This window comes from Bidens hawaiensis, unplaced genomic scaffold (assembly GCF_021521415.1).
Source record: "Bidens hawaiensis isolate Kalapana, Puna unplaced genomic scaffold, B.hawaiensis_p1.1 tig00007840_1, whole genome shotgun sequence".
Taxonomy (NCBI): domain Eukaryota; kingdom Viridiplantae; phylum Streptophyta; class Magnoliopsida; order Asterales; family Asteraceae; genus Bidens; species Bidens hawaiensis.
This window is the reverse complement of record NW_027491543.1, coordinates 326058-350022: the sequence shown is the minus strand read 5'-3', so window position 1 is coordinate 350022 and position 23965 is coordinate 326058. Positions and strand designations below refer to the sequence as shown.

Sequence of the window (23965 nt, the reverse complement as noted above, 5' to 3'; positions counted from 1 at the left end):
CTCACAACCATGAAACTAGTTCTTGAATTCCTTTGGAATTTAAACTTAACATTCTATTAAGATATTGTGAACGAATCTTTACTCCTAATGTTATTTGAAGGAATACCGTATCGTCTCTAATCAACCAATAGGTTTTTACTTTTAGCGAGATTAATTCAAACAAATAATAATGAATGAAAACGTTCCCAACATATATGATATTTGTCAAGTACATCTAGTTTAATAGTGAACAACAAAAGAAAAGGAAACATATATACAACAGAAATCTAGTTGTTGCTTCATGCAGACTTAATGGTAAAAACGGTTTGAACCACTGTTAGAGCAAATAGGACGATTCCAGCAAATAGAGCAATCATATTCCATGGACTATTGAAGTAAGTACGTCTCAACCAGGCTAGTCTTTTTTGCCAGTAACCACCTGTGTATTTATTCAATGCTGCCCATTGTTCTTCGTAAAAGAAATCTACCCATGCAACTTCTTTGCATATGTTGTTGATCATATTAGCGGCATCTTCATTTGAACCCAAATAGTTGACAAGGACTCCCGAGTCTACCAACTTAGCAACATCTTCTTGAGTATTCACAAGCATATCCATGGCATAAGCATATGATGTAACATAACTACGGGTTAGACCTGATTGCTCGTATGCAATGAGATTCCTTAAAATCGACTCAGTGAAATCACCAACAACAAATACCGGCATCCTAAGAGTTGGCTTACGCCAAGACCCAAAAAAGCATGTGAACCTAGCTAAGGTCACATCCATCCCCATCAACCAAGAGGAATTTTTGTTAGGTTTTAAGTTGACCCATGCTCTATCTAGATCTACAGCCGAAGGGATTCCTAGGTCGAAGTTGTGTTTTGTAATGTCATGTTGTGGCTTGTAGCATTCATGTAGAGGCTTGTAGCATTCATGTAGAAGGCTAAGAATATGATGAGGGGTATCATTAGAAATTTTGTCAGCATTTATATCCGCTTCAAATAGGTTATGGTAAGATAGAACTGGATTAATAAGTTTAATAAGGGAGGCATCAGGCATAAATTTTGTTACAGTGCACTGAAATATTTGTTCAAGAATAAAGAAAGGAATCTGGTTTTCTAGTAACATCAAGTCCAATGTTACATATTGATGTACCAACAATATTCTCGAATTTGATTCGTCATCATATTTGGGAATCTGGAGAATGAACTCAAGTATGAAACAAGCATCTATAACCATCATTTTGGCAATTTCAGCATCATTGTATTCCCTAAACACATTATCTTCATAGCATGCCTTGATTTGTTCCAATTAATCGTACACCTTCTGCGTACATGATTTCAACATTTCCTCTTGTGAACAACCGATACGACTCATTAGATTAACTAGATTAAGTTGTTTTTCGCCTTTCAAATGCTTGCACATTTTCATCATCTCTATGTAGAGGTCCAATAGAGACCACACGAGGGTTGAAAGAACCTGGGCTCAAAGCTCGTAGTGTACCAGGTAACTTGTAAATTGATGGTGAAATTAGGCTTGTACGGTTGTTTTCCGTTTTTACATGATCAAGAAGACTTTGGACCAAGTCTCCAAGCTCTAAATCGCCTATTTAGTCTATAATCATACGTTAGACCAAGAATAAAGCGTGAGAAGATGTGTGTACGAGTAAGGACAAAGTATTAGTAGTTTATTAGTATTGCCGAACTCCCCCTATCATAGAGGTTGAATGTTTAAATCCTGCAAGGTGCATGTATTGGTGATTCATATAAGTAGATTAGGTGCCATTCAAAAAACCAAAAAGTAGTATTGCCGAAGATATAAATATCCCTATAAATAATAGTTTTTCATTTGATTACCTCTTTGAAAGTGAGGCAATAGGCTACATATTTTTTTTAACATACAGAGGTTCACAAATTATGTTTAAACAGTTTACAACCAATGTTACAACGGTAATTAGCACATTCAGAATCATGAAATATTGAAATCACACATTCATATCACAAACTAACAAACTGAAAAATCAGAAAATAACCTTTAAAAGTAGAACTTACCTTAAAATCCAGTTGTACGTAGAAGATCGATGGAATAGGAATAGAGTGGTGGTGTAGATCTGATCAGGTGAGTGTTTCTTAAAGAGAAAAGTCAATGGCTATTTAGCCTATTTTTTAAACGGTGAGTGAGGCAGGTATAAGTGTAACACTTGGAGTTTTGCAAAGAGGACGTTTTTTATTTAATTATCATTATTTTATGCAAGTTGTTTGTACTTAATTTGGATGCAATTTTGAATACAACACGGTATGCAAAAACTTCATGACTTTGATCAACATGAAAGTTTCTAATTCTAAGGATGGACGGAGCACCGTCTAGACGTTGGTATCCCGTGTTGCTTCGGTCCTGATTGGAACATTGTCCCGTCTAGATTGGTATTGAATATAATTTACCCCGAGCGAAAATAAAAAATTGAAAAATAACAATTAATTTAGAGCTACTTTGTAGATAATTAATTAAGTTTGAACTACTTTTATAGATAATAATCAACTATAACTACAATATAAAGCACCTACAATTATCGGTTTCATTTATATCACAATCAATTATAACATTTATATACAGATTTGATTTCATATTATATAAACTATATATAAGCAGATTGATTGATTTAGGACGTTAATTCTTTTGATAAGAATTAACAAAATAGCAAAAGAAATTTAAAAAAAAAATAGTTTTTATCTAAACTTGGGAGGATAATAACATCAAAAAAGTGTTCGTAATATTTCCTTTGCAGTAAAAACGCTCTTTTATGAATTCAAATGAAAAGGGACATCATAAAATACGATGATTATTATTTTAATTTAGTAGTTATCGCAGTATACAAACATGCAATTATGTACAATTTAATTATAAACATTAAAAGTCATGAGAATGAAGTTAAAACCATACTAGAACTGTTTTGTCTTTAGGAGTGTATGAACATGAGAAGTTTAGTGCACCTAATCCAATACCAACTCACTCAATCTATCTATCTATTCTAATAAAAGACTATCAATTTTGTCACTTGCCAATCTCTTAGCTCTCCTCACTTTTTTATTCAACCAATTTCAATACATGGTCCTTATCATATCCCTCCTCATTTTTTTTCAGCCAATTTCAATATATGATCCTTATCTTTTAAGCAATTTCAATATATGAATTCAAGTTTATTTTTATTAAATGTAAATCCTAACCGATTCATTCATTAACATTAATGGTGAAATCAGAAATAATGAAATATCAAAATTGAAGGTGCATGCATATTAGAATAAAATTTTAAAATCAGAGGTAATTGCAAATTACAAAATATAAAGGTGCATCATTTTCGAAGAATTTGGATTTGTATGGTAACTACAAATTTTTTTAAATTGGGATTCGAACAACAATGCATATTTTATTATTTAATATTAGTTTCAAATTTGAATTTAAAATTTTCTCATGTGCATTTTAACTCAGGAAAATGTGTATTTTCTTAATTTTCTTCAATCATTTTGTACAAATATTGCAAAAACGAAGAATACATATTATATATTCTTGGTGTTTAGCACTAAATCATTTAAGTTAAATATTATAATTACAATCCATGTGTATAACGATTTACTATATGAACTATCTATCATTTATTTATATGACTTTTCTATGTCGTATAAAGAGTTTTAGCAATAAGAAGATCAATATTTAGTTTTCAATATTTTCTTTCATAAATTCGACCAAAATGCTTCATAAACATATATTTTATGACGTGATTTTTACTTTTTTATATATTTATATATATTTAATTTAATATGTCTTAAAAGATAATTAAAGTGTTAGTGTTACCTGTTGGTTAGTACATAATTAAAGTGTTTATTATGTTTTATATTCAAAATAATAAAGTTATACACAAAAAATTTTGAAAAAAAAATAAATTATATTTATAACATTTATTAATAAAATATTTAATAAAAATTTTATTAAGATTCATACCTTAATTATAATGTAACTTAATAAAAATATTTATAAGTTTTATATTTATTATTTATCATTTGTAAATTTATTCATGCTTCTCTTTACATTTCACGGATATTCCATTTTCACATTTAAAAAAAAAATAGTTAATCCGGTTAAAACTCATTTACCATGCTTTCATAAAATCCGAAATCTTGATTCATTATTTTTCTATAAGCTGTTAATACACACACACACACACATATATCGATTAATTAAATATCCCAACAACTTCCCATAATATTAACTAATAACACGAGATTAATATTTAAAATTTAAACATTCCTTATCCAATACTTTCAACTAGGGGTGTTCTTCGGGTTTCGGGTCGGGTTCTTCGAGTTTCAAAGTTTTAAATCCAGACATGAAACCCAACCCAAATCTCTCACGGTTTATTCGAGTTCGGGTTTTTCCGGATTATGTTAATCGAGTTTCGACTATCCTAGGGAAAAAAACTACATTGCTAAATTTAAATGTCACAATGACAACTAAACGTGCCTATATCAAGAGTTATAAGTAGATATGTTACCTTATCAAGAGTTACAAGCAGATATGGACTAAATATTTTAATTTTTGATAAACAATGTATATCTACTAATACAACCACAAATGTAGTGTACACGGAAGTTTTTTACTTATTTGTAACATATTTGTATAACCTTAGTTATGTAATTTCTGTAATTTTAATATAAATTGTAATTGTATTAACAATATATGATCAATATGTTAACTATATTTCATTTAATGGTTAAGGTTTTAAATTTTCATCAATTACTCGTGTAATACACGGGTCTCAAACTAGTTAAATTATAAAATAATGAAACCATAAGCCGTCCACTAGTAATCGAATACCAATAAAAATACTTCATTTTGTTACAAGTAGAAATTAAGAAATCATTATCATTTTCTTGCGGATCCGATGCTACTGAATCCAATATTATCATTATCATTTTCTTGCGGATCCGATGTTACTGGTAGCATTGGATCCAGACGGCTTTCGTGGAGCCACTCCAAAAGTTTAATGGCTCTGGCACACAATTATCACTATCAACGTTGAAGTTGGTATCTTCAAGATTCGATGCTTCTCCGTGATATCCAACATGAAAAGCTGATAAATAAGACGGAGGTTGATCGCCAGATTCGCCAGCCACCCAGCGTTGACCACCTGTTGGGGACAGATTTGGAGGTTGAACGAAAGATGCGCCTGCAGCCACCGTGAGTTCACCAATATCTTCTGTTGTGGTTAGAGATGTCGATATCGCTGAAATGGACGGTGCATACTGATCACATTCTCCTTCTGTATCAGACGGCGGGAACTGGGGGTCCATGCTCCTCAAACCAGCCGATGGAATGGACAGAGGTGCTGAATGGTCACCGGAAGCCATTTTATAATTGGTAGGAAAGGATAAGCTAGCTACTTTAATTTCCGATGAGGCCGTGTGTATGTTTGTTGCAGAAGTTAATGATATATATATATATATATATATATATATATGGGAGGGTTATTTTGAGAACCAATGTGAGTTTTAAGAACTTTAAGAACTCAATTTTAAACCACACATTTAATTAAATGATATGAAATATGTGGCTGAGATTAAATGTAATTAAAAAATGAAGCAGGAGAGAGAATAAGTATTTTTGATAATTACACAAATTTAAACGTTAGTTACATATGTGTAAAAAGTCGATTTGGTGTGTAAAAAAATACTGTAATTTTTTGTACATCACCTACACTTACGTATTACACATGTGTAAAAAAAATTCGGAAAAAAAATTGTTACGTTGAGTTCTTTCGAGTTCTTAAAACTCAAAGTGGTTCTCAAAAGAAATCAATCATATATATATATATATATATATATATATATATGTGTGTGTATATGTTGTTTTTGTAGACGTACGCGAGAGAAGCTTAGTAGGCAAAAAGTCAACATTCATATTTTTAATTGTGTTGTCATTTACATTCATGGGAACAAGATTTAGGGTGTGTTTGGATTCCTTATTTAAGAGAAAAATGACTTATTGTTAAAAGACCTTATTAATTTATGAATTTTTTAAAAGAAGTTTAAAAAAAATGTTTGAATTAACTTATGTGTTTAGAGAAAACCAAAATTACTAAAAAGGACATTCTTTTTTAAAAGAAGTGTAATGGGTTTTGAGGGTTAGAAGGGTGTAATAGGTAAATCAAACACATTAAGTTAATAAGTTAGAGATTTCTAACTTTTCAAAACCCTTTATTTTGTCTTGCCTATAAGTTAAAACCCATAAGGCCTTATGGTTTGCCAAACACCTTATACACCTTATTAACTCCTCAAAAAGTTTATAAGTTATAAGTTGATGGAAATAAAGAATCCCAAACACCCCCTTAACATCATATTTCATTTTCAGTACATGATAGAGTTATTAGTGGTTGTGAATAAATTTTAGTGATTTTTTTGTAAATATGGGGAATATTGTTTGCCATTATTTATTTTTTTTAGTGTTTGTTGAATTGGTTGTGAGTAAAGGAAAAAAAAAATTGTTATGATAAACGTAAAGAAAAATTTTATTTAATTAAACAAAAGAGATAAATGCAGTGATTTTTAGTGTAATTATATAGATAGGGATGGAGGGCTTGCTGGGAATGCTCTAAGAGAGGACGGTGCACCCATATAGGTAGGGTGTGTTACTTCTAAATCACATAGCAACACCCCCCACCTAGGCCTGTAAACAAATCGAACGTTCAGTGAACTGTTCGTGAATTGTTCGACAAGAAGTTCGTTTATGTTCGTTTATTTTATAAACGAACGAACATGAACAAAAAAGTGTGTGTTCGTTTAGTTAAATGAATGAACATGAACACATGTTCCGTTCGTTCATTTATGTTCATGAACGTTCGTTTATGTTCCTTTATTTATGTTCGTTTATGTCTGTTTATTTGTGTTTGTTTATATATTAATAAAAAATAATTAAATATTATTTGGATGAATCATCTACTTAAAGTTTTATATTTGTTAATTTGTGTTCATTTAAGTGTTTTCATTTATGTTCGTTTATGTTTATTTGTGTTCATATATGTTCATTAATCTTTGTTCAGTTATATTCGTTTAGATTTTCAACAAACGAACATAAACGAACACAAATGTTTATTTATTAAATAAATGAACGTGAACAATATTTGTTTGATTAAGTGTTCGTGTTCGTTTAAAGTTAAATGAACGAACACGAACATGCCCTTGTTCGTGTCCGTTCAATACGTTTACATGCTTTTATTATACACATTGATGAATGCATCGGTTTTAATCTCTAGGCTCTTCCGATTTTATTTGTATTCGTGAGCCGTTCGTGAACACATTAATCTCCTTAACGAACGAACACGAATATAAAATCTCGTTCGGTAAGTGTTCGTAAACCGTTCATGAACACATTATTTCCTTAATTAACGAACGAACATGGACAAGGCCTTGTTCGTTTCCGTTCAGTTCGTTTACAGCCCTACCCCCACCCTATGTGGATAATGTAGCATGTCTTCATTCAATCGCAAATATTCGTCACACAAAATTGATTCATTTTTAACTGTTGAAGAATTAAAATGAATTAATAAAATTTTAGGGTATTTGTGGGTAAAGTGTTGTCAATAATCTTATGGTTTGTGAGTAATTAAGGATAAATTAGAGGTGGTAGTTGAAAATTGATCGATGCATGAGTAATACCTATAAGTATCTCATTATTCATAATATACTAAAATATGATTACTCGGTTTTTGTCCACTTCTTTTATTTTATGTTCTTATATTTAAAATGATTTCACGTCATGTTGTGGACTTTAAATAAATAAATAGTCAAAATTACACATTTTTTGTAATTGTTTCATTTTCATCCTAAATGTTTAAAAACACATTATCTATATTTTATGTTTTCATTTTTGTTTCACTTTTCATTTTTAGCCGATGTTAACTAATGATATGTGGAATACAGGAATTAATTTTCGTGCCTGATCATTAATTAAAATAGGGTGTTCAAACAAACTAATGATAAATAATAAATTAAGAAAAAGTATATTACTTATTCAAACATTCAAACAACCTACATCTACACTCTATAATAAAGGAATCCATAATTTGACAGCTGTATCTCCTCAATAACCCATAAATTATTTTTCCCGCACATACCTTATTTAGGGTTATATTTTTCATATATTTTTCTACGGGTGGTTAATAATACCAAAATCTTATTCTCCAGCGGACACTTTTCACAATTTAGGGTTATCTTTGCTCCAGTTTAATATTATTCGTCACTGATTATTGATTAGCCAGCTTCAATTGATGTTCAACAATTACCGATTCATATCTAACGAACTGAATATGTTTATTCGATGCATCGGAGAATGGAGTCCACGTGAGAAAGACGGATTCAATTCGATGAATACCGAATAATGAAGGTATGATATTTTTTATTCATCCCTGATTCTTATAGCCTGCCTCTGATTGTTAATAACCGGTTTCAGTTAATGAATTAAATCTGGATATACAATTGGGGTTTAATCTGGCTACCATGTTTAAATAATTGATGAACCACCACCAATCATGAATGTTGTAAATATAATCATTTAGCTAAACTCTAATATAAGATGTGCTTACAATAGAAGTCCAAGCAGGGGAACAAGTTACACCTAACACTAGATACCATTTAATCGCATAAACTCGCTTAACAAAAGAGCATGTATATTGCGTTTCATAGTGAGTTTTGAGGAAAAAATGTTGTTTATGTTTATCCTTAAAATACATGATAAATAGAACTAGTGTTTTGTATATAAAAGTGGTATCGTATTTCAAGTTAGGAAGAATATGGTAAACAAGTTTTACACATTCTTATAAAGAGATTTTAATTGTTAATGAGCTGCTGCTTTATTTATCTTAGAACCATACATTTTGTTTTTATCAATGACTTACGAACTGTAATGTGGCACATTGATTTTTGTGTTGATAAAACATGAAAGTTAACAGTTGTTTCAGGCTTTGTAGATTATAATTTAGGAGAATTTAAAATCTTGAGTAATTAAGTTTCTAACAAGTTGTGTGTTAGGGAAATTTGAATCAATTTATTATGAATCTTTTTGTGTTTGTTTCTTCACAAATTCAGGTCTAACTACAGATCAAGAAACAAGTTTGGTAGCCCTCCATAGACAACTCGTGCTGCTTTTCTCCTTGATAATTAGAATATGCTTGGAAAGATTGTGGACTAATTCAACAATAATTTATAGTATGACTTATCTTATTGTTTTTGAATTATTATTTTATATTGGTTTATAGGAGTGATGTAGTTGAAACCGAGAGTTGGTGTCAAGGTGAAGGAAGAATCAGGACTAGATGTGATTGGATTATTAGATAATAAAAGATCACGCCAATGATTAGGTCATTCGAAAGAATACGAGGTGCGTTTTTTTTCTATTTAATAGATTCATAGGATGCTGGCCTTCTCAATTTTTGTTAATTAGGTGGCTATTATTTTGTGCAATTCTAATGGTTGATTGGTATTTCAGTTATGTGATCCACTATTAGGTTAAGTCGTAAGATTTGAAGTTTTTGCTATGAATTACTTTATCATTAGTTACCTGCATATTTACAACCGCCTTCACACTCACACAGGCCTTTTCTTATCATTAAGATTGTGTTTGGTTTCTATCTTATTGTCTTTTTGACAATTAGGATTCAAGTATAGATAAGAAACTATCCACATCTGGATAAATAAAAATGGTATATATAAATTTGGGTGCTTTCTATTTAATTATGAAGTTTCATGTGCCAATGAAATTTATATTATCTTTCAAAATTTTGGTAATTAGTATATGCTAATTTTACAGTTATTTTTTTATTTGTTCATCTTTCAGGTGGATTTTCTAGCTGATCTCAATAGCCGGTTTCTTAGACCCATCTCAAAATTTGATCCCCCGAATCAGGGCCGGCTCAATCATTCGGAGGCCTAAACCGAAATAAAACTTTGAGGCCCTTTTCATAATTTTATTTTTTAAAAAATACATATAAAAAACAACGACCCTCTTTAGGTCATGCCATTTTATGAAGATAGTTAGTTTTGTTGTTATATGCCATAATAATACAGAAACAATACAATCGATAAGATAAAATTTTTAACTATAAACAAGAACATATGCATGTATAAAAATATATTACATTGAGTAGTTTTAAAATTTGTCCAACCAACTTAAAAGAAGTAAAATTGGGCCTAAATCAATACATGCATATATATGAGATTTTAGTAAGTGGAGGCCCAAGAAATGTTGAGGCCTAAAACAAAGGACTTAGTTGGCTTACACTAGGTTCGGCCCTGCCCCGAATTCCAGTTACATTTGCCCTATTGAAATCTCCGTCGTAATTGAATTTTAGAAACAGTTCAAACATATCATCGACATCGATTTGTAATCTGCCATCGATTCATAAGAGAAATAACTTTGAAATCATCGACCTTCAGCGATTCATCACAGACTATCTGCAATAAATGATTTAAATCTACATGTCGTCATCATTGAGTGCTCGCTTTTATAAGGTTGTTATTTGTATTCACAATCGTCGATTTGAATTCATGTTAAGATTTGGTTTAAACATCTATTTGTTGGTTTTATAATCGATTTATGTTTTTTGCCTTGGGATTCAATCGATTATTGCAAGCATTTTTCGCAGTTCGTTTTGGTATTTTAAGTTGGTTATCTTATTTGCTTTTTTGATTTCTTAATTTTGTGTTAATCTTTGATATTTGAATGCATGTAAACTATTTTATGAAATGTCTGACAACATATAACGTTTCGTTTTTTTGGTTTCCAACTTTTGATGCCATAAAGCAACTCTTTTCACGCTTCATTGACATAAAGTAGTGTTAACATTGTTAATATGGTTCATCAATTATGATAAAAGTGACTACTGATATAATTTGTTTATCATTTGTTGTATTATATATCAAGATTACGTTTTATCTTCTACATTTCCACTTAACATAACTAAAAAGAATGCAAATGGTTTGAGTTATAGAACACATGAAGGATAACAAAAGGAAAGAAACCAGACTTAATACAATGGTGGGAAATAAGAGGCATTGGACATTGACATAATTAATGAACTAAGTATATAAGAGTACTCTTGGAATTTTGTAGAGATTTATAATAACTTCATCATGTAATTTTTATTGTCTTTCAAAATTATAATTTATGCGACTTATGTAATAATCTTTATATTCGTTCATTATAATCAAAATATTATTTTTCAACCCGTGTAGCACACGGATTACTAACCTAGTTAAATATAAAATAAATGAGAATCCATTGAACACTTGCTTGACCGATAACAAGGACTCAAGAATGAACCAAATAATCTTTAATATTTAAAATATATTATATAATATTATAATAGTTGCAAATTTGGTTCGCATAGTTCATGAGCTCGTCGCGTATCACGAGTTTGAGGATAAGCCCATTGCCTAGCGCTACATGTGATTTTTTAACAGATTTTGAAATTTAACATATACACCCATGAACTTGATTTAAAGGCAATAAAATTATTGAAATGAAACTTATAATTAATTAATAAACATATCAATTGAAAACAAAAGAAGATTCGAAAATATTGAAACGAGTCGGGAATCGAGTTTGAAGAATGTTACATTGATGGACAAACAATTATAACATGTCTTATCGTGTCTTAAACAGGTACCCAATTGTCATCCCTATCTTATATGACGCCCTATAGCGACGACTTTTCGTCGCCATACCCTTCAGCTACGACAAGGTTACGCAAATCTTGTCGCCGTCTAAGTAATGTTGCTATAGGTATGGAGGTCGTCGTTATAGGGTCGTCGCTATAGAGAACACATATTGCAACTTGTCTCATGGCTTTTCGTCGCTAACATTTTTAGGTATAAAAAAAATTTTAAGTTTATATTTTTTCTATTGCCACGGCTTGTCCTCCCTGTACGGTATTTATTACAATTTTTAAAAACAAAATAGATTCACTCTTTAGCGACGGAAAGTTGTCACCATAGTGAGTTTATTTATTTTTTATTTTTTGGGTTAATTTTCCAGGTATTATACAAAATAAAAACCTGTTGTGAAACTTCAAGAGTTTCAGACTTTTTAGGGAATAAAATCATAAATCGATAATTCACAAAACATTAAACAATCATCAAATTACAAACGTTAAACCATCATATGTTTAGATAATTGTTATACACAAACCATCAAATTGTTTATAAACAATCACTTTCATACATATCATCATTTCAACATCTTGACTCGGGCAACCTTTATTCTTATTAATTTGATCGAAGACTGGGGGGGGGGGGCACCAAAGGACTCTGCCCACATTGGCGCTCAATTCACTCGCTTGTTGCATGATGTCCCATTGTGATGGACTGATGGTGTTGGTTTGTACATGGGCTGATTACCATCTGAACATATACACAAACATCAAATACTCCTTAAATTTTCACTAATTTTATTCAAAACATATACTAAAAAAAATTCTGCCTTTTTGGGCAATGAAAATTAAAAAGCTAAGTAAAGATCTTACAAATTCAGTTTTGAAAATTCTTGAGGAGCCCTACGATAATGTTGAACATGGTCATGACAGAAGTTTGGTGTTGTACGCTCCACAAATATTCGCAATGTTCACGTGATTGCCTTTGACGGAATTCGTGTTATCTGGTTTCCTTTAACATCATTTTTTTTCTATTACGAGACTAGAATAGTACCCGTGTTGCACACGAGTTGACATTAGATAAGTAAAAAAGTGTATATAAACAACCATAAGATATCATAAAATTTACAACCAAAAAGATATCATATATCTCTATATTGGAGATATAGAGAATAACATGGTTTACATAAACAGTTACTAATTTCACAAACCTAATTTTATAACAAAAGTCATGAAAATATTAGATATTAACAGTCTTATACCAACATGATCTTCAAAATTCCCGTCCTCAAACAAAATCATCCGGCCTTAAAGTCTGAAAAAAACAAACAAACAATGGAACTCAATTAACAATTAAACAAAAATGTTAACGTATATCATAATGACTTTATGTGAACACGGGTTGAAAATAAATAAATAACAAAATCAATATATACAAATTTACCAACCATCAACTTCTTAAAAATTTCACCAAAAAAAGCAAATTACCTTCACAACTTAACAAACAAAATAAACAATTATAGAAGTTTATTGTATGTTTTTGAAAGTTTTTAGTTATGAACTAAACTAATAACTTAAATAGAAAACACAAAGTAAACAATTAAAGTAAAAAATTTAGAGTAATCAACTACATAACTAAGTTATTGGTGTTACCATAAATTATATCTTCAAATTCCAAAGAGTTTGGAAGATCATCAAAATTTGACTCATAGTTCTCACACTCTAACAACCATTTTACCTTCTCACTAACATCATTTTCCAAATCTAAATGTGTCATTTATTTTATAATATTAGCAAGCTTCAAGTGTTCCAAATCTCTTAAAAGAAACAGATTTTTGGATTTCAATATTGATTTAGGATAGTACCCGTGTTACACACGGTGGAACATATTTAAAAACATAATATACATGCAGCATAATATAAATTTAATGAAATGCAAATGTTGTACTTATAAATAAATGATATTTTTACATGAATTATAAGACATTATAACTTACTTGAATCAAATATAAAAACATACAACTAACAAAAACTATCTAATACATTTATTACACATCAATAACTGTAATATTTATTATTCTAAGATAGTACCCGTGTTTATTTGCACATCAATTTAAAACATTTATTACAAACCATGTTTGAATTAAATATTACCATCTTGAAAAATTGATAGTTAGTAACCTACCATCTTGACAAAAATTAACAAACCATGTTTGAATTAAAAGGTCTAACTTTTAATTTTAAAATGTCATATTTTGACTTCAAAATGTCAACTAATATATATGCATTTTTTTTAAAATCCAAAATGTGTCCACTGTCTTTTCTTTTCCTTGAAGCAAAGTTAATACAATTAATACAAATTAATTATTTGATTTCGGTCAAAACATAATTAAATTCCAATTTATTATTATTGATAAATACACAATTATATGTATAAACATGCATAAATTATGCTTCACTTAAAGACCATTAAAAATTTACGGTTACTATTTTCAACATTATTAGTAACTCTTAATAACATAATAATGGATCGTAAGAGAATATTAACTTGTACAAAAAATATACAAGATTAACTTATTTAATTGATGGTCAAAAAATATCCAAATCAACTTTAATATTAACTTAAATATTTTCGAATACCAAATTAACTTAGATATTTTTGAATTGCTTATCATAATATAAGTCGAAACATTTATAACTATATTTGAATTTGTTACGTTTGTTGTATTTAAAATTATACTTGCCTAATATTACTTTTATAACAAAAAGAATATGGTCAAAATAGTAAATGAGGAAAGTTTTGGGACCCGTTTAAAATTTTAGAAACAAAATTGAAATTATAAAGTATATTTTTAATAATTTCTAAATTTAACATAATCTGTGAAAATAAATTAAATATTGATAAATAAAAGGGAAAGTCAAAATAAGCATAAACATTATTTATAAATTCAAATTTAAATTAGTCAAACAATTAGTATGGAAATTAATTAGGAAGTCAAATTCATTGATATGGTCAAAGTAGTTCTATGTATGTGTAAATTTTATTGTATAATTAACATTGATATGGTCAAAATAGTAAATGAGGAAACAAATGAACTTAATTTGTAAAACCGGTCTATTAATTTAATAATTAAGGAGACAAATTGTGTATGAAATTTAAATGGAATAAGTTGTATTAAGCAACAAAATTAAGAAATAGTTACTTGAGAAAGTCAATGTATATAAAATGGGAATTCCGTTATGACAACAAAGTTTATTTTAATTGTTACATTTGTTGTATTTAAAAATTATATTTGCCTTAACTATTGATATTATTTTTTTAACAAAAATAATATGGTCAAACAATTGATAAATAAAATGGAAAGTCAAAATAAGCTTAAACATTAATTATAAATTCAAATTTAAATTAGTCAAACAGATAGTATGGACATTAATTAGGAAGACAAATTGAAATTTAAATTATAAAGTAGGAAAGTCAATGTATATAATCATGGGAATTTTGTTATGACCATAAAGTAGGAAGGTCAAAGAAAATAATTGGTATTAATGGAATAGTTAATTATGTAATTTATTAAGGAGCAGAAAAACAAAATATACATCCAGGTTATGAAGTCTTGATCAATCGGGAAAGAATAATATATACATGATTATTGACATAGGACATATAATGTACATATTATATTGAAATATTGAAATACATGATTGTTCAAAAAGAATCATCTATACATGATAAAATAATAAAAAAAAATGTTATGAAGTCTTGATCAATCATGAAAGCCTGCATCTATGAGTCGGACAATAACCTGAAATAATAAAATCGAAAATTAATATTTGATATTATTTTTTTTGAATATAGTTAATAACCGGAAAAACGATATTGTGACAATGACAATCGGATGTAGGATTTTTGTATAGAATTGAAGAAATGAAGATCTGTTACTCTTGGCATTGACCTGAAATCAGAAAGTATAATACTAATTTTTATATTATTGAATATTTGATTTTTAATGTGTAACCGGAAAAATTGTTTGTGTTACCGGAAAAAAAATACAAATATGGTTTTTAACCATGCAATCTCAGATTTTGATACCGTCGATGGATGAATATAATTTTGATGAATATAACATGTCAAACAAAAAAATAGGAAAAATTAAAAAATACAAACAAATATAAAACAATCATTGTTATAAGTATAACATATAACCGGAAAAACCTACCGTCAATACTCACCGGAAAAAACGTAAACACGTCGAAAAATTGTAGAAATCGCCTTTCTTTAGTTAAAACCTAAACTGATATTATTAGACGAAACATAAAAAGATATGAAGAAACAATAACCGGAAGAAAATATATTATTGCCGGAAATACATAGATCAACAATCGGAATTTAATATATTATAAAAAATTAACGGAAAATCTTACCGGAAATACTTACCGGAAAAACGTAAAACGTCCGCATATCATCTTCATGCCTGTTTATGATTTACAACCTAAACTGATTTTTTTTAAAATCAGTTAATAATGAAAATAAAACATAAAAAGCTTAGAAGAAAGAATAACCGGAAAAAATAATAAGGTTGCCGGAAATTAATTTATATAACTTGACCTTGCATCGGAAAGATTAACCGGAAATAAAAGGCTTAGAGCGACAATTAGGGTTTCTGAATAGTGGCAGCAGACGAAATTAGACTTAAATATAGTAGTTGAATTAACGGGTTAATGGGTTAAATGGATATCCAAGACCCGCGAGAAAATAAGTTTAAATGGGTTAATGGGTTAAATATAGTTTAATTGCTGAGTTGACATGCTTAAGAAAAGAAATAGATGACATGGAGTTGAGGTGGCATCCTATGTGGATACCCTAGAATGATAACATGTGAAAATTGTTCATTGCTTTAATAGTATGTATAAATTTCAACGGTCTCGAGTTATCCAACAAATAGTCCCCACCTTAGGCATTCGCCCGGGTTATTTGATCTTGAATAGTAAATGCCTATTTCGTAACTTGAACCCGTGAAGAAACCCTAGGTGAGCAAACGGATCATCATCTTCACAATTCAGCCGCTTCTTTGTCGGAATAAAAGGTAAAACCCACCCTAAACCTCTCTAGCTTCCTTTAATTTATGGTTTCATGATTCGTTTGATGTATATATAATGATTAAATCATTTTGTTATTAAATGTTTGATGCAAGCTCATTCATTTCAGACCGGTAGATAATGGGATGGAAAGCAGCTCAGAAGCTCATTCATCACTGGAAGATTTTAAGAGGAGATAATGTAAACCATAATATATATATATATATATATTATTGTTCTTTCACAGTAAAGCTTTGCACACTAAACAATTATTATGTTATTGTTTGTTACAGGTGATGATAATTAGGGGCAAAGATAGGGGTGAAACCGGCACTATAAAACGTGTGATTCGATCGCAGAATCGTGTTATTGTTGAAGGAAAGAACTTGGTGATTAGTCTCACTCTCACTCTCACTCTCTATCTTTACTGTTATTTTTTATATAGATATGTGACGTTGAATGTGATATGAATTTGTGGTTTTTTTATATTTGCAGGTGAAGAAACATATAAAGCAAGGGCAAGGTCATGAAGGCGGGATATTTACGGTAGAAGCCCCTCTTCATGTTTCAAATGTTCAAGTTGTTGATCCAGTTACAGGGTATGAATACTTTAATTCAGAAAAATAAATGTCATTTTTCGTTGTGTTAATGGTGCTGTGAAATCACAAATGTTGCTATAGTTATTCATCCTTGATCAAATAAATCCAAACTGTGAAACCGTTTGGAATCTAGATCGTTGCAGGCGTGCATGAGTCGTTTTCGTCTCAAACCAAAAATTCTGTTTTAGGTTTTCGAAAACCAATCGGTTTCAGATTCGGTTTTAAACGGGTTCAGTTTCGGTTTTGCTATTTGAGCTGGATTTTTTTGGGCTGAAAAATACTCAAAATTAGGCGTTTGCATGGGCTGGTTTGGGCTAAACACGAGCTTCTATTATTCGAGCTTGAAATTTTTAGGCTGATAATGAAATTTACCCAAAATAATGAATTTGGGCATAGAACTGTTTGTTGATTTAAGATTTAACTGATTATGCATTTGGGGCTTTGGGCTAAAAATATTTAGGTTACACTCTTTATTAGATTTTTATTAATTACTCAACATTCAAAATTAAAAATGAAAATCCATAAATTTGGTTTGTTTTTTTCGGTATAGTTACATGCAAAACCGAAACTACGCCAAAAGTTCAGACAAATGACCCGACTGTTGTTTTTTGTCCGGGGTCGGTTATTTCGGTTACTGATCGGTTGTTTCATGCACATCTCTACCCAAAATTATGAATTTGACTCTAGTTCCTTTTTTTTTTTGTTAATTAGTTGATTATATTACACATCTGGGTCTAATTTTTTTGGGCTACAGCATTCATATAAATTACCTAACATTAAAAATAAACATAAAACCAAACTATTGGCTTTGGGTTTCGTCCAGCTGTTTTGGTTTTATGCACACACCAGATCATTTGTTACAGTTTGGTTTGGTTTAGGTAATACAATGATGATAGCCTGTTACAAACAGTTTGACTCGTGGTTATACTTGAAAACCGTCAAAGCATGCCCGTGAAAAACTCTAATTTATAACATTGGCATAATAAGATGATCTTTAATACAGGCAGCCTTGTAAGGTTGGGATAAGGTATCAAGAAGATGGTACTAAAGTAAGAGTTTCAAGAGGCATTGGCACATCCGGGTCTATTATTCCCCGTCCCGAGATTTTAAAAATTAGGACTACTCCACGACCAACAATCGGTATTCTTCTATTTTGTATATGTTTTGAGTTAGTATTACACATGAAATTATATTAATATTCATTTGGTGTTTTGCAACAGCGGGACCGAAGGATACTCCTATGGAGCTGGTGCAGGAGAAGACATATGATGCTAAAACTGGTAAGGGCATGCCAGCTCTTTAGTAAGGGTAGTGCTTTTTTTTGGTGTGAACATGTTAGCAGACAAAACATGTTTTAAGTAACACTGCTAATGTAATCATGCATGAACATATTTGTTTGGTTTTCGGATGTCATAAGATGTATCATTTGATATGTCACAATGTTTTTGTGCTAACTTAAGACCGGGCGACATTAATTACACGATATAGATGCCTGTTCGTTCTAGACTCTATTTTGAGAACTGTGTAAACCGCATCTGCATACTATACTTGTCATACATATAGTTGCCAAAGGGTTTGTAGCTTAATGATATCAATGAGTGAAGAAAAGGTGCCCCTTCCTTATTGGTTGGGAGTTTTATGTGACTGACTGATACATGCCTACTGCCTAGCCACGTTTCCCTCATATTCAGTATTCCATAATTCATGTTTTCATTATTTGGTTGTTAGTTTTATGTTAGTGGGTTAGTGCATGTAATAGGTAGTATCCTTTTGTAGTTTTCATTGTAAGCCTATTTAAAGGCATGGTCATAATGTTTTATTAAAAAGAAAATTAGCAAAGTTTTATTGTCTGTTTATCTCTAATGTTTCTTGGAGTCTAACCCGCTCAAAGGGTCATATCTTGGGAGACCGCCGGTCTCGAATCCAGTTACTATCACTTACCCATTTTGCAACAAGTGGACATTTTTCCAAACTAATTTTTAATGGAATTGCCTGCCATTTCCTTGTACCTTGGTGTGGCCTTAATCGATTTTCAAGATTAGATATCGTAAAATGAGCAGGTGAGATTATTATTTCTTCGGGTTTACTGCTTCAGGTTTGTTTAAATGTCATAAAATAGGCGGGGTGAGAAGATTAGGTAAATGGTCTAAATGTGTTCAGATCAAAATTAATAGCTTTTGATTAAACAAACGGGTTTTTTAGCAGTATTTGAAACCACCTTCAATACTTGGGTAAGCTTTCCTAGGATGTCAACCGTTCATACTGGATTTTCTTTGATTCACCCAAGAACATCATCAAGGAGGAAACCCACCAATGCGGAAAAACTCATTTGAGTCATGTTTCGAACTTGGGACCTTAAGATCCCATGTCTTAATCATCATCCCGTGCCATTAAACCAAAAGGCCAACTGCTTTGATTAGACAAACTGATCGGTGGCAATAGAGGTTACAACTTACAAATGTGGCTGTTTTAGTTCATCAAAATGAGAAATTTATTTACGTTTAATCCTTAGCCCAAATAAACTTCATATCATTTTTGGGCCAAAATACAAACCCATTTATTAACATATGATCGCATTCTAAGGCCCAATAAACTGTAAGATGATGTAAGCTGTTACTCATTAGTATTCACCTACATCCTTTTCATTTCTTAAAATGTTGTAAGGGGGTGATTTATGTTGACTGTTGAGATTATCCAATTGTAATTTTCTTATGATATACTTACTCCTATCTTAAAGTAATTTTACAATTCATTTGATTATATATTTTGTTCCATTTATATATTAATCACAGTTGAACATATATTACATTGCAACTATCCTGCCCATGTAGTTAAGTTGCTCTTTTATATTTGGTAAATAAACCGAATCACCCAACTATTTTTGTTTAAACTATATTTGTGTGTGTTTGATCAAATTTTAATTCAAATAGACAACCATGAAAACCATATGTATAACACACATGTATGTAGGTAGAGGTGCACAAACCAGTTTAAAACTCAAAATCGGTTCGGGTTGGTCAACAAAAGTCAAAACCGGTTTATGATCGGTTTCGGTTCGGGTTGAAACCGGTTTCTTACTATGTTACGATCGGTTTCGGTTCGGGTTTTGATTGGTTTCGGTTCGGGGTTTTGACCGGTTTTTGTCCGGTTTTGGCCGGTTTCGGTTCGGTTAACAGGTTTGAAACCCGGTATTGGTGTAGAAAACTACAAACCACTTCCAAACCTCCGGTTTCAATCGGTTTCAATTGGTTCCAAACCGGTTTCTACATAATCGTTTTCAAACCAGTTCGGTTTTGGTTCAATTTTCGGATCGGTTCGGTTAACTGGTTTGTTTGCCCTAGGTAGTTTAAGTAGGGGTGGAGGTAGGAAGTTCCTACTAATAACTAATACCAATGTCTTTTTTACGGTTTATGTAAAATGTATAACATGTTAATATATATATATATATATATATATATATATATATATATATATAAATTTGTAACTAAATATAAGTAGTCTTGTTTAGAGTAAATGCTAAACTCATAATACATTTTAACATGCAAAGACGACAAGCATATAGTAGACGTTTACCTTTTTTTTAACAATAAAGCACGTGAAAATTCCTTCGCGTAATCAGATAGGTAACAATTATATGAACGATTCCTATATTTGTTATATCGAAAAGACTCAAAAGGGTGCTTTATGAGCATTACGATTTAAAACTTTGTGGGTCATTTCAAATGGTGAAAAATTGTAGGGAACTAAAATGTACTATTTATTTCAAATATATTGTATTTTATGGTACACCGGTTCTAGCACAATATGCTTTTGTTATGATATTGGATTTAATTATTTAACCCACACCAAACTGACCCGAAAGTTTGGCGTCGGGTTATTAGAAAGCTGGACAACGAAAAATACCACCCATAAAAGAAAACCCTGACTCCATCATTGAATATAAGAGATAAAGAGATGTGACTATACTATTACATAATACGGAGTAATAATCTAATGTATCATGCTTGAAACATTATATTATATACACACACGTTCTCTAATTATTGATTAAGCAAGAAAGTTGAAAATGCATATTATTAAATCAGTTTTAAGTGTGACAAAAAGGTATCTTATAAAATTTGACACATTGGAAACTACGATGTGGATGATGGGCTAGGGTACTATGTGCAACTCATTTCACACTACTTTCCTTTTTGGGAAGTTATTGGAAAATCAAGTGTACGAGGATGATGGCTACTAGCATCCTTAACGTCACGTGCTCCTCACGTGCCTGTCTTTCTTTCATTCAAGGACTGACATGACATGTTGTCAGAGGTGTCCACTCATGAATGATGTCTTCATCACTTTGGGTGTTAAACGGAAGCGTGCAGTACAACATTTTATGCACAGATCATAAGTTCTTTAAAGTTTATCTGTGTGTTTAAAACATAATTTATGTGTTTGTAATGGGTTAGAATAACCGGTTCTCAAAAAATGTAAATATATTTGTTTGAAAAACGGATATGTATCGGATGTCGACTCTGAGAATTCACGTATCCTGGCCAAACTAAAAAAACACGCCCCTTAAACCTTAATGTACTGAATAATATATATATTTTTTTACGCCGATTAAAGTTATAGCAATAAACATAACAATTAATAAAATCATGGTATTAGAATGAGTTTATGACATACTAAATATGCTAGTAGCTAATTAAGGATTTGTGAAGCTTTCATAATATTCTTGATAGCAAATTGGTGAATCAACTATTCACAGTTTATGCTATCCAATGTTTCGTTCTTTATAGCTATCATCGCTAACCCGCTAGTCATTCTTGGGTCACTGTGGATTGAAAATAAGATTTCAATAACTATAATTTCAAAAAACTCATTTCCACATATTCATTTTGCTGTTATCCCATATCCCGATCAATACGTACGAGTACGATCAATTGATCAATTTGCGAGGAAGGCCCGAAAAATGCAAACTGTTGGGTGTAGATTTTTTATCCTCGGGATTGACTACGATTCAAGAATTCCGAGCTATCCTGCTGACGCTGATATTCCGAGGATGATATTTGACTAATTCAATTGTCTTATATTATTTTTCTTTGTTTTGCAGATAAGACCACGTGTTAAATATGCTAATATGAACGTGGGTTTGCAACGCTAGTGCTTAGACTTCGTCAACACGAACGTGGGCAAGCAACGGATTATGGAAGAATTAGTCTAGGGTTTCCGGATTATTCAGGATTTCAGTTGTAACTTTTTCTTATTTAAACGAGCTGATAGATACGTTTAGAACACACACTCTCACTACTTAGCTACTAGCAATCATTGTAACACTTAGCTCTCGATATTCTATCAGCTCCACCACTTGTAACCATCTTTTTACTATTAATAAAAGTGACGGTGATAGTTTTCACCGTCCGGGGGTTTTTTGTGCCGGAGATTATCATAATCAAGGGTTTTTCCCTCGTAATCAAATTACTGTGCTTATTCGTTTTACCATCAAGCACTCTACCTCACATACTGATTTGATCAAAAGTTACTTTGTTAATTTTTGACCGAAACACAAACCACTTGCTTACCTATTGTTACATGGCGAATCGGGCATGGCGGTTCATTAGCTCTTGGTGCAAGATGCCCCCGTTTACATCTTCTCGGTTCATGATCTACTTACAATTCATAAAACCGCTCCAATTTGCAACAAAAGAAAAGGTGTTACAAGGTGTTTTTGTGACAACATGTTGGTTCATTTGGAATGCGAGACATCAAACAATTTTTGAAAATAGGGAGAACTCGGTTTTTAAGGTGATTAAAGATATTAATTCCTTGACGTTTCTCTAGATAAAAATTGGCCGTCGTTTATCTGGATATTAATTCCTTGTTTTGTTTGTTGTGTTGTTTGGCCTAGCTTTTTGCTAGTTTGACTTGTTTAATAAAAGTGTTCTAAAGATCACTCGGGTTGTTTTGTTACAAATTCACTAATTGTTTTGTTGAATGAAAGTTATGCTTTTCAAAAAATCGGGCTGGGCCTCTTTATACATGTTTTTAAATATATTGTTAACATGACTACTCCCTACTAGTTTCTGATTTGAACTTGTTTACCCCAAATCAACACTCTCATATTTTTTATAATATCCATCTAATGCACGTTGCTACTTCAAAATCATATAAATACTGATTTATTTTTGTTTAAAAAAATTCTTTTGTAATGATTATAACCGAATGGGTTTTGGAGTAATGTATTCGGGAGCTTGTAATGGTAAGCATGCTAAATTAGCAATAATTGTGCATTTTGTTGTTGAAGATTCTTGAGCACTTCAAAAAAATTGACCCATGATTTTTGTTCTTTTTATTCTAGTTTTGAGTGCAATTTCACACTGCTGGTATAATTCTGTGAGCTTAGCACGAAAGTAACCTATTGCTCTTACCTTATTTGACTCAAAAACCCACCTGCTAAATAAATAATATATATAACTCTAGAAAATGTAACCAAAATAATATACAATTATTCAATAATTGACCATTCTCAAAAATACATATAACTTAGGTATATAGACGTGGCACATGATAGTGATTCAAGATTAAATTAAAAACTCTATAGATAACTTTAAAGGTAGAAATTATTT

The 23965-nt window shown here is 30.9% G+C and overlaps 2 protein-coding genes and 1 pseudogene across 2 annotated transcripts in view; 1 reads left to right on the top strand and 2 right to left on the bottom strand.

Moving 5' to 3' along the window:
* The window catches only part of LOC143636254 (non-specific lipid transfer protein GPI-anchored 15-like), a 113287-nt gene that overhangs the window by 15777 nt on the left and 73545 nt on the right, over positions 1 to 23965 (bottom strand). The gene's annotated exons all lie outside the window — the stretch shown is intronic.
* Positions 279 to 5383, bottom strand: LOC143636244 (UPF0481 protein At3g47200-like; annotated as a pseudogene).
* LOC143636230 (uncharacterized) lies at positions 16667 to 18794 on the top strand. The gene is made up of 6 exons (XM_077103878.1): positions 16667 to 16760; positions 16883 to 16953; positions 17046 to 17141; positions 17248 to 17351; positions 18355 to 18491; positions 18572 to 18794. Exons 2-6 carry the CDS (start codon positions 16894 to 16896, stop codon positions 18652 to 18654), a joined length of 480 nt encoding a protein of 159 aa, XP_076959993.1. The 5' UTR covers positions 16667 to 16760; positions 16883 to 16893; the 3' UTR covers positions 18655 to 18794.